Genomic DNA, 15,106 nt, shown 5'->3' on the forward strand with positions numbered 1-15,106 from the left:
GTCGTAATGCGCGTGCTGCGTGTTACATAACGCATATGACAGTCTATTTTTATGCACTTGGGTGTCCCTGTCCAGCAACAGCACTTCCAACCAGCATTTGTTCGCATTAACATCAAGAAGAACGCATCTAGACTTCAACATCTAGTTGTAGATTTTAATAGGGAATGTTGTTGTGCATCTCTCGTCCGTGGTGTCAATAGCTTTTGCATTTTCTTTGCGAAAATACAGTGTGACACAATCTACCTTTAAAGTGTGTTTTAAATGAATTATGTTTATTTTAAAATCAGATTTTTACTTTAGGTAGTCTCGGAACTTTCTGGAATGGAAGAAATCGATCTGTTTGTTCCAAGGAAAACAAATACTGCGTATACTAGCATGTAGAAGTGAACATACGCCACCCTTCGGTCAAGCGTATCATAACAACACAATGTTGAAAATATAATTTAATAGTCGCGTAACGGTTTATTGCCTAGCTCTATTTCAACTCCATTTCAACTTGCGTTTAGTAATATAGGCGCAGCACGGTGACTGTAAGAGCAACAGTTTGCATTAACCACAAACCCATTTTTGTGGTATTAATTTATATTATCAATTGAGCATGAAAACACCTTAAATTTAACTATTAGCTGTAAAGTTCTAAATACATTTCATCAATCTAACTGCATTCATTTCAATTATAAATAATAATGTCATAAATCAAGTATGGTTGTCTTTTTGCTTTTAAGAAAAGGTGAATCTTGTTTGTTTTTTAAATCCATTGAGAACACCTGAAATGTTTTAACGAACCTGTTGCATAACACCATATTAAATGTTTCTCTCTTCACAAGAAAGTATATTTCCTCTGCCAAAATTCCAAATCAAGTCACAGCGCAGTACTTCAGTCTGCTGATTCTTTATAAATAGTATAAGTGTAATCCAACAAAAGATTCAACATTTTAGATGCAACTATATGAAGGACATTTGCCAAATAAGACATCAGATTTATAATATGTATATGTAGACCTAGCCATTTATACCAGTGCAGCAAAACCCAGAATGAGTTCACTGGCTGATTGATGCAGCTATGTAATTTGTTTTATAATCTGGACTAAAGAAGATTATGGTAAGCAAACAGCATGGCTGATCCAGAAAAGATCTTGGGATTTTTTTAAGAGCAGCTGTCTATTGTTAACCAGCTCTGTCACATGAAACATGATCAAATCCTATGGATTAATAAGCATTGTGCTCAGAATCAGATCAGAATCTGTTGTGGCTGATGTTGTTTGGTGATCTAATATGATCTCTCTTTTTGCAGCATATGTTGAAACATTAGCAACTCTAATCTTGTATAATGATGAAGTAATGTAAGTAAAACCCATTGATCAAAGCTTATCCACAACAAATCTACTTAGGCAAGACACATCCAACATCTTTGTGAAAGCATAAGCTAATGTGGGGTCAAGATTAAGGAAATAATTGAATATATTTACTATTCTGATTAATAAATGAGCTTATATTAAAAAGGAAAATCACTTTAATAAAATTATAACACTAAATTTACTGTTCACGTACCAATAAACTGCAGTTTTGAAATCCAAATCTAATAATAATTTGTTTTATATTGTAACAAACCATGATTATACAATGACTAGCCTAGTTACCCTAACTTGTCTAATGAACCTAATTAACCTAGTTAAGCCATAAATGTCATTATGGTTTTGTTGTATGCTACTCTGTACAACAGTATGTTTACCCTACTAAATATTTTCTGTTTCTACATTGCATTGATGTTTACAGTGTACCTTTTACTCCTCTCAGCGGATTGCTTTCACTGTAGAACATTGTTAAGAAAAGATAAGCCTATAAAAAGAGCAAAGAACTGTAGATTTAGAACAACAGTGCTTACATGATATATTACAACATTTACTATTATGAAGGACGTGTTTTCCATTTGAATACAGTGCTACATTTTGAAGGAAACAGGCAATTGCGTGTGCAGTTTTGGGAATTGTTTGTAGAATTCTGTGTAGCAGTTGGAAAAACTGTAATAGCTGTAAATAATGTTGTGTAATTAATATCATAAAATGCAATAAAATACATTTAAATTATATTTTTTAATTAATATAATATGCAAAAACATTTTTATGGCAATATCCATAAACCCTGTCAATCCCATGCTTTTTTATGATGGGCAAAGGTAACTCTTTCATCTCAAATTTGTTTACAGTCCACTAATTAGACTGATTATCCAAGAGTAGATTCTGTAAGGCAGATTAGTATGTTAGATGTGCTTCTAATCCAAGAGATGTTGTATTTATCCACAATGAGATAATAGTCTAGTCTGAAGACCAAACGTTGTGTACCTTGACAGATTGTGTATATAGAAAGATGCACTGTACATCCATTTTCAGGATATTCATAAATATGCATTACAGAGCAGATAATAGCTTTATTCAGAGTCATGGACAAAAATACTCTATAAATGCACCATCTTTTTGTAGCTACTTACAGGGTTGGGTAGTAATTCAATCTACGTAACTTATTTAATATAAAATATGAGTAGCTGTATTTCAGTTGGGTTGTAATCAAATTGCAGTTAAATCTGAAAAGTATTTTAGATTACCAAAGTGATTACTTTTGCATTTTATTCTGATTTATATACTTTAGACAGAGTCTACAAAAGCATCCCAATGTGCAGTTCTGCTAGTAAGTTTACCCATGCAAGATACACTCACTGGCCACTTTATTAGGTAGATCTGTCCAACTGCTGCTAATTTCTAATCAGACAATCACATGGCAGCAACTCAATGCATTAATGCATTTAGATATGGTCAAGACGATCTGCTGCAGTTCAAACCGAGCATAAGAATAGGGAAGAAAGATTATTTAAGTGACTTTGAACGCATAAATGCATAACCATCTCTAGGGTTTACAGACAATGGTCCGAAAAAGAGAAAATATCAAGTGAGCGGCAGTTCTGTGGACACAAATATCTTGTTGATGCCAGAGGTCAGACCAGAATGGCCAGACTGGTTTGAGCTGATAGAAAGATAATAACCACTCGTTACAACCGAGGTATGCAGAAGAGCATCTCTGAACACACGTCCAACCTTGAGGCAGATGGGCTACAGCAGCCATATTATAAAGTGCGAATCATCTCAGACTGGTTTCTTGAACATGACAATGAGTTCATTGTACTCAAATGGCCTCCACAGTCACCAGTGTCAATCCAATAGAGCACCTTTGGGATGTAGTGGAATGAGAGATTCGCTTCATGGATGTGCAGCAGACAAGTCTGCAGCAACTGCGTGATGCTATCATGTCAATATGGACCAAAATTACCTAGGAATATTTCCAGTACTTTGTTGAATCTATGCCACGAAGGAAGACAGTTCAGAAAACAAAACGGGGTCCAATCCAGTAATAGTAAGGTGTACCTAATAAAATGAGTGTATTTCCTATTTTTTGACACTATAGGTTGCATTTTCACAGCAAAGATTTTTATAAAAAAAAAAATAAAGATTTTTTTTAAAAAGAGATATTTTAAGGTAAACATTTGAACAAGATGACGTATACAATTCTCTTAATTTGTTTAAAGATCACACTTTTTTTCGTTTATTACTGCTATTCAGCAGCTAATATTTGCACATTTCCTAAAGACAAAATAAGTTCAACATACCTCATCTCTAATAAGTCATTGTGTTGGCTTTTTGAGAATGAGCGATTGTCAGTTTTTGCTTCATGATAGAAATAGAATGGAAAACGGATGTCAAAAATAATGTGCAAGGAATCAATGTATATAACCTTTCTTGTATATATTTTTCTCCTGCACATTATTTTTGTGCATAATAATCAAATAAGTCAAATATTTTGTGGATGCAGTTCTTCTTTAGAAAACCCTGCTTTTATTAGTATCTCAATGTAACTAAATATGTTGCAAATGACTTGAAATAATGTATTTTGCAACCTGTAAAAGTAACCTTCCCAACTGTTTATGTGTGTGTGTCAGGGCATCTACCTGATTTCATCAAGTAGGACATGTTCCTGGATGAACATCTATGTTGATCCTGGAACAATTTTCTAATCAGCCAATCAAAAGTAAGGCATATGCTTACCGTTTATGTTAGGTTTAGGCTTACGGTTAGGTTTATGCACTTCTACACGATTGTTATCCAACTATTATTCCCCTCAGATTTTAGAGATTAATTTAGTTATGGTTGGGTTTAGGGGTAAGGAAAAGGTATTGATTACATTTTCCAACAAAAATGATGTCCTACGATCAACATAGATGTTAATCCAGGATCATATTGTACTTGGCAAAATCATGATGTGCCATTCAGTGTACTCTCAGTCCTGGGTTGCTGCTGGAAGAGCATCCACCACATAAAACATATGACAGAGTACTTGGTGGCTCAAACTGCTGTGCCGACCCCTGACAAATCATGGACTAAGCTGAAGGATAGTGAATGAGAATGATGGACATGTTTAACTTGTCACATGTAAGAAGATTTTATACCTTGGTCCAACTGATAGGCTGGAATATGTGAATGTGTTTGCACTTTTGTGTTGTTTTTAACCTAGTATTTATTTTAATTAAAATTTTTGTTAAAGGACTGAACGTATCTTCTGTTCACTAATGAGGTTGGTTTTCTGTGATTATGTACACTGAGCTTGTAAATATTAGCCTGAAATTGCCACTGTTGCAAAAAAAAAAGAAAAAATGCCCATTTCTTAATGCAATGAGAGACACACTGCATTATTACACCAAATGAATATAGTGGATACAGTGACTGAATAATGTTTTTACATAACATGAAGAAAAACTTTATCTACAATCAGTGAATAAGATAAAAAAAAAAGATAAATTAGGTTTTAGTTTGTTCTTTAAATCTCTTTGTACAGAAGCTTAAAGAAGTGCTGACAGGAGTGACAAGAGCACTGGTGAGCTTCATGCAAAGGGCAACTTAAAGAGGATAGGTCATCAAATCCTCAGAGCAAAGAAGCTTCAGTAGTCTGTTTGTAAACAGGTGTCATTTTGAGACAGCGGGAGGTCTTGACTAACTCGGTCCCACAGGACTAGCCATCTTTTAGTATGTCCACATTGCTAGTTGTCAGTCTAACAGTCAAAACATACAGTTGCAAATTAATCCTTAATTTGAATTTGGGGTATATTTATGACCCCAATCAACATTTGTTTATTTAAAAAAAAATTCTCGGCTGAGGTTACTTCTGCAAAGCAGACATAATTCCGTCAGAAAATCAACAGTGCCACCAATCCTCGCTTACTTTTTAAAACATTTTCCTCCCTCCTCTATCCTCCTCCTCCACCAGCATCCTCCACACTACTGATGACTTTGCTACATTCTTTTGCACCAAAACTGCAAAAATCAGTGCTCAATTTGCTGCACCTACAACAAACACGCAAGATACACCACCAACACCACACACACTCACCTCTTTTTCTCAGCTCTCTGAGTCTGAGGTGTCCAAACTCGTGCTATCTAGCCATCCAACCACCTGTCCACTTGATCCCATTCCCTCTCATCTCTTGCTAGCCATTTCTCCTGCAGTCATACCAACACTGACTCACATAATTAACACATCTCTTGACTGTATATCTCTTGACTGTATATACAGACCGGTATCCCTGCCTCCATTCATGGCCAAGATTTTGGAGAAAGTAGTGTTCAATCAAGTCCTGGACTTTCTTACTCAAAACAACCTCATGGACAACAAGCAATCTGGCTTTAAGAAAGGCCACTCAACTGAGACTGCCCTGCTCTCGGTCGTGGATCTCAGACTGGCTAAAGCAGACTCTAAATCATCTGTCCTCATCTTGCTGGATTTATCAGCTGCTTTTGACACTGTAAACCACCAGATCCTGCTATCTACGCTTGAGTCACTGGGCGTTGCAGGCACTGTTACTCAATGGTTCAGATCTTAGCTCTATGACAGGTCATTCAGGGTGTCTTGGAGGGGAGAGGTGTCCGACCTCTTCAGCTCAACCTTGCGAAAACAGAAATGCTTGAAGTTTCTGCCAACCCGACTCTACACCATAACTTTTCAATCCAGATGGATGGGGCAACCATTACTGCATCCAAAATGGTAAAAAGCCTTGGAGTAACGATTGATGGCCAACTAAACTTCTCTGACCACATTTCTAGAACTGCTCGATCTTGCAGATTCGCACTCTATAACATTAGAAAGGTCCAACCCTTCCTATCTGAACATGCAGCTCAACTCATTGTTCAAGCTCTTGTTCGTTCAAAACTGGATTATTGCAACTCTCTACTAGCCGGGCTTCCAGCTAACTCTATCAAACCTCTTCAGCTGCTTCAGAACGCAGCAGCACGAGTGGTCTTTGATGAACCTAAAAGAGCACATGTCACTCCGCTACTCACCCGTTTGCACTGGCTGCCAGTTGCTGCTCGCATCAAATTCAAAGCTCTGATGTTTGCTTACAAAGCGACCTCTGGCTTTGCTCCTTCTTATCTGCTCTCACTTCTGCAGATTTATGTGCCCTCCAGAAACTTGCGCTCTGTGAATGAACTTCGCCTCATGGTTCCATCCCTAAGAGGGAAGAAATCACTTTCCCGAACTCTCGCATTCAATCTGCCCAGTTGGTGGAATGAACTCCCTAACTGCATCAGAACTACAAAGTCACTTGCTGTCTTCAAGAAACAACTAAAAACTCAACTATTTAGTCTCCACTTTCCTTCCTAATCTGCAATTGCCTCTCTGGCTATACCACTAACTGTACTCTATCAAAAAAAAAAAAAAAAAATTTACATTACTAATGCTTTGCTTCTTAGACTTTACACAGCTGAAACGTGCTTACAGCACTTATTCACTGTTGCTCTTATAGTTGTGTGAATTGCTTCCTTGTCCTCATTTGTAAGTCGCTTTGGATAAAATGTTCTGCTAAATGACTAAATGTAAATGTAAAATGGTTCCCTGTATCTTAGGGAACTGTGAGACTGTGTCTGTTCCTCGTATTATTAGATCAAGAAATAAACCTACTGTGGGCTCCAGAAATAATCTAGTAAGAATTAAACAAGAAACAAGTGAAAATACAAATTTCATAAAGCTTGGTCTCCTAAACATCAGGTAACTAGCACCTAAAGCACTTATCTTAAATGAAATAATAACAGATAACAATCTTAATGCACTCTGTCTCACTGAAACCTGCTGAAACAAAATGACTATATTGGTTTAAATGTAGCAACTCCTCCAGGATTCTTATGTAAACATGAGGCTCGTCAAACTGGCTATGGTGGTGGAGTTGCATCAATCTTTAGTGATATTCTTAATGATAATCAGAGAAACGGACTTATGTTTAACTCCTTTGAAGTATTAGCGCTTAATGTTATCCTTCGGGACATTATGCAAAAACCTATGTTATCGCTCGCTTTAATCGCCATATATATACCCCAGGACCCTATGTCAATTTTCTAAAAGAGTTTTTTGATTTTATCTCTGACTTACTAGTTAAAACTGATAAAATACAAATTGTAGGAGACTTTAACATTCACATAGATGACGCTAACGACACATTAGGGACACTTGGACTGCAACTCTGCACAGAACGTTTGGCCAGTGGAGAAATGGTCATACCAATCTGAGCCTGGTTCTCTCGAGGTTTTTTTCTTCACTTCTGCCAATTGGTGAAGTTTTTTCCTTGCCGCTGTCGCCACTAGCTTGCATGGTTCAGGATCTGTAGAGCTGCGCATCGATGGATTTGCTCTTCAGTGTTTGAACCCTCAGTAGTGATTATTAAACCACACTGAATTGAACTGAACTTAAACTTTAAAAGTGAACTACACTATTTCAATTTACTATGATCTTTTATGTGAAGCTGTTTTGACACAATCTACATTGTAAAAGCGCTATACAAATAATGGTGAATTGAATTATTGAAACATTATTTTTTGACTGGTTATCATTCTCTACCTATCTACACTGTAAAAACTGTTACTTAGATTTTACTCAAAAAAATTAAGGCAACATTTTCCAACTACTTTTTGTAAGTTTAGTGAACTTCTTGTTATTTTAATTTGGTAAAAATCAATATTATTTATTTTACTGTATGCAAAAAAATTAAGTAGAGTCTACAATATAAAGCAAAATATTTGAGTTTAACCAATGTGACAAAGCTCAGTAAATTTACCCAATCATACTTAGTTAAAATAAGTAACATTTAAAATATAAAACTAAACTTTTTGATTTTAGTTAAATAATTTTTTTACTTTTTAATTTAGAATTTTTTTTTTCTTCAGTCCAATTGAAATAATTAGTTAGCATTGTCATAACTTTAATTAATAAAGAAAGAGATATTAGTTTCCAATGTTTATTACTCTATAACAGCTGCCATATACAAACAATTGGATGCAGTTTCTGAAATTACAAATTACAGAAACTTCTCATTTTTAAATGCAACATAGAACACCTTTTAAGTGCAATCTGTGTCCTCTTAACACTAACATTAAAGTACAGTCACTCTTGACCTAAGCAATTTACATAAACAGCCTGACTTGTGTGTACAGTACAATACATTTTCATGTAACATATGTTAAAACATGTTAAACTAATAACAGAACATGTTTAAAGTGCAATCTGTGCTATATTGCAATAAAACATTTGAAATTGAAATAAAATAAAATAAAGGGCCTCTGACCTCAGTATTTGACATAACAAAACAAACTTCAGCAAATCAAGTGCCCAGAAGCTGGACACTTATCCAGGAACTGAAGAAGTCTGTGCTTGACTACCACATTGCTTTTAGTTAAACAGCCCATCGAACAAGAGTGAAGCAGCAAAGAAACAGAACCTCTGAGACTCAGCCAATTAACAATTAAACATTCACAACAATCTTCTGGAAAACTCAATAAAAACACAAGATTGCCATTTAGTGTGAGGCTGGCAGTTGACCAACTAACTCAGAAGTTTGTTTTTGAGTGTCATGAATCGGGAAGAAGGCTTTGGGCGCAGTGTGTCAAGTCCCACAAAAAGTCTTTGGAACACCTCAAATGTTTTGCAAAGTTGTGGTGGATACTGCAAGTTCAGAGCATATGTCATCCCCAGAAGCAAGCAACATGCCCTGGCCAGATTTCCAAGATCAGTAAGCACCGGAATTCCCTCAATGATGATGCCCACTGCATCTGGTTCACAGCAGACATATATCTGCATATTGCGCATGTTCAAGTCCTCATGGACACTGCTCTCCGTTTTTCCCTGTATGAGAATAAACAGAACAATAAGTGTCAAAACTGAAAATGCCACTCTTACAGTTATAGTGTCAGATGATTATGACTCTAAAAGTCGAAAAAACACTGCAAAATGTAAAACAAGGATTTGCAGTTGAAAAATATGACAGTATTTTTTAAATCAAGTCTGCAACTGGACAACCAAAATGTTAATTTGGGACCCTGGTTCCTGCACATACATCTGGGTGTTTGTAGGTGTGTTTTGAACCGTAACAATATTTGTTTTTAGACATGGTAGCTAATCCCTAACTCTAGTCTCGTACGATATCTCAGGGAGACATAAGATTGATATTGAAAAAGTCTAACCATGTTTTTTAAACAATACTTACAATGTAGTCAGAGATGAGCTCTTGCCCACTCTCTCCCATGTATTCAATGAGGCATCTCAGAGTCACGTCTCTTTTCTTCACCACAGAGGTACTCGGATCCTATAGTTGATAAGTCAATAATGAAAAATTGATTCTTGAAGGGAATACAACTACAAACGTACAATGCCATTATCAGTGTGGTTCTGTACTAGAGCTATATATATATATATATATATATATATACACACACAGTTGAAGTCAGAATTATTAGCCCCAACACCCCCCCCCCCCCCCCCGTTAAATTTTTTTTCCCCAATTTCTGTTTAATGGAGAGATGATTATTTTTTTCCCAACACTTTTCTAATCATAATAGTTTTAATAACTCATTTCTAATAACTGATTTATTTTGTCTTTGTCATGATGACAGTAAATAATATTTGACTAGATATTTTTAAGACAATTCTATACAGTTCAAAGTGAAATTTAAAGGCTTAACTAGGTTAATTAGTTTAACTAGGCAGGTTAGGGTAATTAGGCAAGTTATTGTATAATGATGGTTTGTTCTGTAAACTATCGAAAAAAATATAGCTTAGAGGGGCTAATAATTTTGATAATATTGATCGTATTTAAAAACTGCTTTTATTCTAGCCGAAATAAAACAAATAAGACTTCCTCCAGTAGAAAAAATATTATTTGTTAAACATCATTTGGGAAATATTAAAAAAAAGAAAATAACATTTAAAGAGGGACTAATAATTCTGACTTCAACTGTGTATACACACACACACACACACACTTTTTATTTATCTTTAATTTATTAGGATTAATAAAAATTATTTTTATTATTTACTCACAAGACAAGTAAATAAAAGAACTTATTGCATTAATATGCATCTACAACACTGTTACCACTTTTGCCTCACCTGTATCAGTTCCAATAACAAGTTCTTGATGCGTTGACCAGCTGCTCCACCCTTCGCACTAAACAGGTCAAGAAGTTTTGGAGTGTACTTGTCCAGCTGGGACATAAACATTGATTCTAGTGGAACTGCAGTACACCTTCGGAATTCTTCATTTATCTGTAATACATAAATTGTTTGACTGTTATTTGGAACACGTAAGATGTGTAATTAATTGGCAACCTTTCATTCTTAAACCGCCTTAGGAGTGTCTAGCATCACATTCTAGCAACTTTGTTCACTATTTTCCTTTAAACAAAAACTGAGTGAGCATCATGTCAGTGATAAATCATTTACCTGGAATGGTTCAAAGAGGGCAGGCCATCTTTCTTTCAATTTTGGTACATCTGGGGACTGGGCAACCACTTCCATTCTTCTGCAGCTATACGTCCTGGCCATCATGTCATTTATGCTTTTGACATCCCTTTTCTTGCTGGCTTCTATTAACTCAAGTCTCACATTCTCAAGGCTGTTATCTGTATCACCTGAAGGGTGCTGAGGCAGGAAATTTACTTCTGCCCTCTTTGGTTTTTTGATGTTTTTAGCAGGTTTTCTCTCATCTCCCACCTTGTGTTTCATTGAGTTTATCAGGAGTTCAGGACTTCCCAATGCTTTGCGTTTGGTACGATAGTTTCCACATTTGTATTTCAGGCTTTGTTGCCACCCATAAATTCCATTAAAAGATCCCGGTTCCTTCAAACAGGGATGCTTTTCTATTAGTGCCTGTGCTACTGCAGATCTCTGGGCATCATTGGGGTATGCTGTATAGCAAAACATGGCCTCTGCCAGGCGCTCCAAGATATCTGCTTTGACACTGGGTGATGTCAGTAGGGTGCCATCTCTTAAATAAATCTCATTACCTTGACTCAAAGCCAGCTCAGTATTGTGTGAGAAAGTTGGAATTGGAAATACAGCAGGCCATGGATATTGTCTTTCAGAGGGTGAAGGAGAGAGAATCACAGTATCATCTGAGACGTCAGAGTGTGTCACAGACTCTGATAAAGAGCACACACTGGAGGCATCAGGGGTGCTTTCCTGGGGAACAACAGTCAGTGTTATGTTTAACGGAACATACACTACTTTCAGTGTGTCTTTATCTTTAAGTTCCTTTGTGGTCGTTAGAGTGAAAAAGTCATTAAACTCTTCATCTTTGTACTGAACACTGATTTCAGTGGTGATGGCAAATTGTTCTTGGATGGCTGCAACCAATTCATCAACAGTTGAGGGTATGCCACTTTTGAGTGTAAGTTTTTTGACCTCGTGATCAATGAGGACCCGGAATCTGACTGTTGGTTCCATCTCTAGAAAGGTAGAAGAAACAATTATACAAAGTCATACTCAACACTGGAGACAGATGTAGCGCTTTAATGTCACCATGAGCTTTTCTGCAACAATATAGGCTGACAGGGGACAAACATCACTAAGCCTTTGTTGTTCAACAAGAGTTATGTGATCAGTCTTCTCAAGATGAAATCCACGATAGTGTTCATCATACCAGGACATGAGTGTTTTCACAATAAAATGCACCTTTTCCCCAAAAAGGGCAATTTGGACAATCTCTGCAAAATCAGGAAGACCAGCAGTACCACCATAGGCCACGATCATGCCTTTTGAGTACCTTGTTCCATGAAAGGTGACTGTATCAGCCAGCTGTACTTGAGACTGACAAGGAAACAGATGCTTGATTGATTCCTGAACATTTACATGCAGTACATCCAATGGAACTGATGTGACTCTTACAACGCTTAGAGCAGGCACAACTGTTGTGGAATGCAGGTGATGACTTATCATAAGCTGATGCTTTGTGGCCAGAGAAAGGAGAATGTTCTTAAAGTTGCCAGTGTGTCTCACAATCTGCTTAAATTGGCTGTGCTTTGCTTCAAATCTCATTGTCCAGAAAGCAATCACAGGCCCAAAAGCATTTATTAATGCAGGATAGTGTTCTAAGAAGTGGTGCTTTGGGATTAACCCTTCATTAGGAAATACTTCTTGGAATCTATGTCGGTGTTCGGAAATTTTTGAGTCAAGATATGCAATACTTTCTTTGTTGTGAACTGGGGCAACAACAAGTTCAATGATGTCTTTTAAAGACATAAGTAGAAGCCAGGCTGGATCATTCAAAGGTATTCTTTGTCCAATAATGAATGGCAGCAGTCGTATGAGGGCCCAATTTTCATGTGCATTCCCTCCAATCCTCTTTTTTGAGGAAAAGGTTGTAGGCAATGGCTGAGGACAATCAGTTTTGTCAGCCCATTTATACGGAAATTGTGTGATGGCACTGTTAAGTTCACTGAAAGTGAAATATTTCTTTGAAATAAAAACACTGAAGCACAGAGCTAATTCCAAAGGAACAATGCCTTCAAAAATGTCGTGCAATATATCGGGTGGATAGCCAGTCACACAGTGGAAATAGCTCAGATTTTCAGTAAGTGGGCAGGCATTTTTTACACCGTAACAGTGTGTCAAAGCTGGATTTTCTTTAACAGTCGATAAATGAGTGGCATGATTCTCTTTGGTCCGAGCAGAAAATGCACCTGACCTCACCTCCTTTCTTTGAAATTCTGATCGTTCTCCAAGACAAAATCTGCAAATGAATGGTCCACAAAAATTTTCCACAAGTCCACAAATGGAATGTGCCCCAAGATTATCAGCGACTACACAAAACACAGAGCCTTTAACATGTTGTCCAAGACTGGAAATGTAGACACCGTCACTCTCCAAAATGGCAATGTCTTTTAACAAAGGAGCAAGCACTTCAGCGTAGCCAAATTTTTTGATGTCAACTGCTTTGCATAAAAGGGCCAAGTATACAGAGTTAAGAGTGGATCGCAATGAATGAGGGATGTTGCCAAAGGCCCAGTATACAGCTGTGATTTTATGCTTTTTTCTTGATGTACCCAGGGGGTTACAAATTTCAAAGTCATCTACATACAACACAAGTGCAATTCTTAGCTCTTCAGAATAAAAAGAATTCTCTTTATAGACTGTACCATCACGGTATGATCCATAATAAATAGATGACAACTGGTCCTGTTCTTTGCTCAGAACTTTTTCTCTAAGATTTTCTTTACCCAAAATATGAACTAAGGACTGGCGAATTGGTATATACTGGAAACTTCTCTTTTCATTTGGATTAAGGATGTATTCAATGGGCTCAACGACTTCAAAGTTTTCTTTATAATACTGTCGCCTTCTAAATGATGATGAAAGAGGACCACCAGCACTAAGTGCTGTGCTTAGTGGATTTGATTCGCACAATTCTTCCACTAGAGATGTAACAAACGTGTCAGTAATCGTACAATTATGTTTCTTTAAGTGTGAAACAACAATATCTCTTATTGCAGTAATGGATGCAGAACTTACTATGAAGTGAAGATCATCTACTAGTTCATCAATGCACCGAATTGAAACATTATGAACACTTTCTAATTTCAAAAGGAGGGATGCTATGTACTCTACAACCACACTGCTTCCATTATCCTCTTCATAGTGAACATCTGAGCCAGAGCCTAGGTAATTGCCATCACTGTGAACATGATCCTCTTCAAAGGCTTCAAAAACTAGTGACTCCTCCTGTTCAGTTAACTGTCTTTCACCAATAATGCCTGGTTTAAAATCTTGTGAAGTATGTGGCGTATGCTTCCTGTGTTTGTGTGTCGCGAAAGTCCCATACACATTTGTTTGGTGATTGCACCCAGCAAAAACACACTTTACAGTCTCGTTATTCTTCAGATGATGACCAATATGTTCAAAAAACTCTTTTTCGCTAGGGAATCCAGATTTTTGACATAATAGGCAGGTAAAGAAAAGAGTTACTTGAGGTGAGTTAAGTGAGTCAACTCCTGGATGTTGTCGTGACAAGTGACAGCGGAGGCTACTCCAGTTTTTAAAAGTGCATGGGCAATCTATATGTATACAAGGCAAGGCATGAGCATGTCCAAATGTCCCATGATGCAGTCTATAATGTTTTAGTATATCAGTCTTTGTTGGTACAACAGTGCTGCATAATTTACAAGGCCATTCCATCTATTATTAAAAATAGAGAGGGATGTCATTTATAATTACTTATTTTCTTTTTTTTAACTCTTAATAACTGACTTTTGGTTATCTTAATTCCTCTAAATGACAGATAACAACAAACATCTGAAACATTTAACTCAATTCCACCTGTTACTAAAAAGCTTACCTACTCCATGAACTGCTCCTGCCTGTAGATCTGATGGTCTTCTAAAAAAGCAACACAAATAAAAGAAGAGTTTAGGAAAATATCAGGATCATTGATGTTATTGCAATGCAAAATTGTTTAGTCTTTTTAGTTGAACAAATGGTTTAAGGAAAAATAAAACATTTCAAACAAATATATCAAAAGATTAAGTTAGAACGTTTAAATTATTATGATAAATTGCAGAGAGAGGCGCAAAAAAATGTTTTCATCTTTTTTTAATCAAGCAGGAACAACAAATGTAATTACAAACATATCAGTTAACGTAACTTTTACAGTTTTTCTCAGTGGCTTTGGTGCATTTCTCACAACAATATTTACATTTGCACAACAGTTCATGCATATCTCAAAACAATTAGTCATTTGTGCACATAA

General features: G+C 36.5%; 1 protein-coding gene across 1 annotated transcript; it reads right to left on the bottom strand.

Moving 5' to 3' along the window:
- Window positions 1-8,349: 8,349 nt before the first annotated feature.
- Window positions 8,350-14,829, bottom strand: LOC130244269 (uncharacterized). The gene is made up of 5 exons (XM_056476661.1): window positions 14,696-14,829; window positions 10,807-11,810; window positions 10,474-10,629; window positions 9,572-9,670; window positions 8,350-9,210 (listed from the first exon to the last, which is right to left on the bottom strand). The coding sequence occupies exons 2-5, from the start codon at window positions 11,806-11,808 to the stop codon at window positions 8,911-8,913; spliced, it is 1,557 nt and encodes a 518-aa protein (XP_056332636.1). The 5' UTR covers window positions 11,809-11,810; window positions 14,696-14,829; the 3' UTR covers window positions 8,350-8,910.
- Window positions 14,830-15,106: the final 277 nt, after the last annotated feature.

This window comes from Danio aesculapii, chromosome 1, assembly GCF_903798145.1.
Source record: "Danio aesculapii chromosome 1, fDanAes4.1, whole genome shotgun sequence".
NCBI lineage: Eukaryota > Metazoa > Chordata > Actinopteri > Cypriniformes > Danionidae > Danio > Danio aesculapii.

Coding starts and splice junctions, on each gene's coding strand:
- LOC130244269 (XM_056476661.1), bottom strand. CDS start 11,808: ATGGAACCAACAGTCAGATTCCGGGTCCTCATTGATCACGAGGTCAAA. Junction 10,630..10,806: donor CCCTCTTTGAACCATTCCAG/GTAAATGATTTA, acceptor TATGTATTACAG/ATAAATGAAGAATTCCGAAG. Junction 9,671..10,473: donor TGTTATTGGAACTGATACAG/GTGAGGCAAAAG, acceptor TATCAACTATAG/GATCCGAGTACCTCTGTGGT.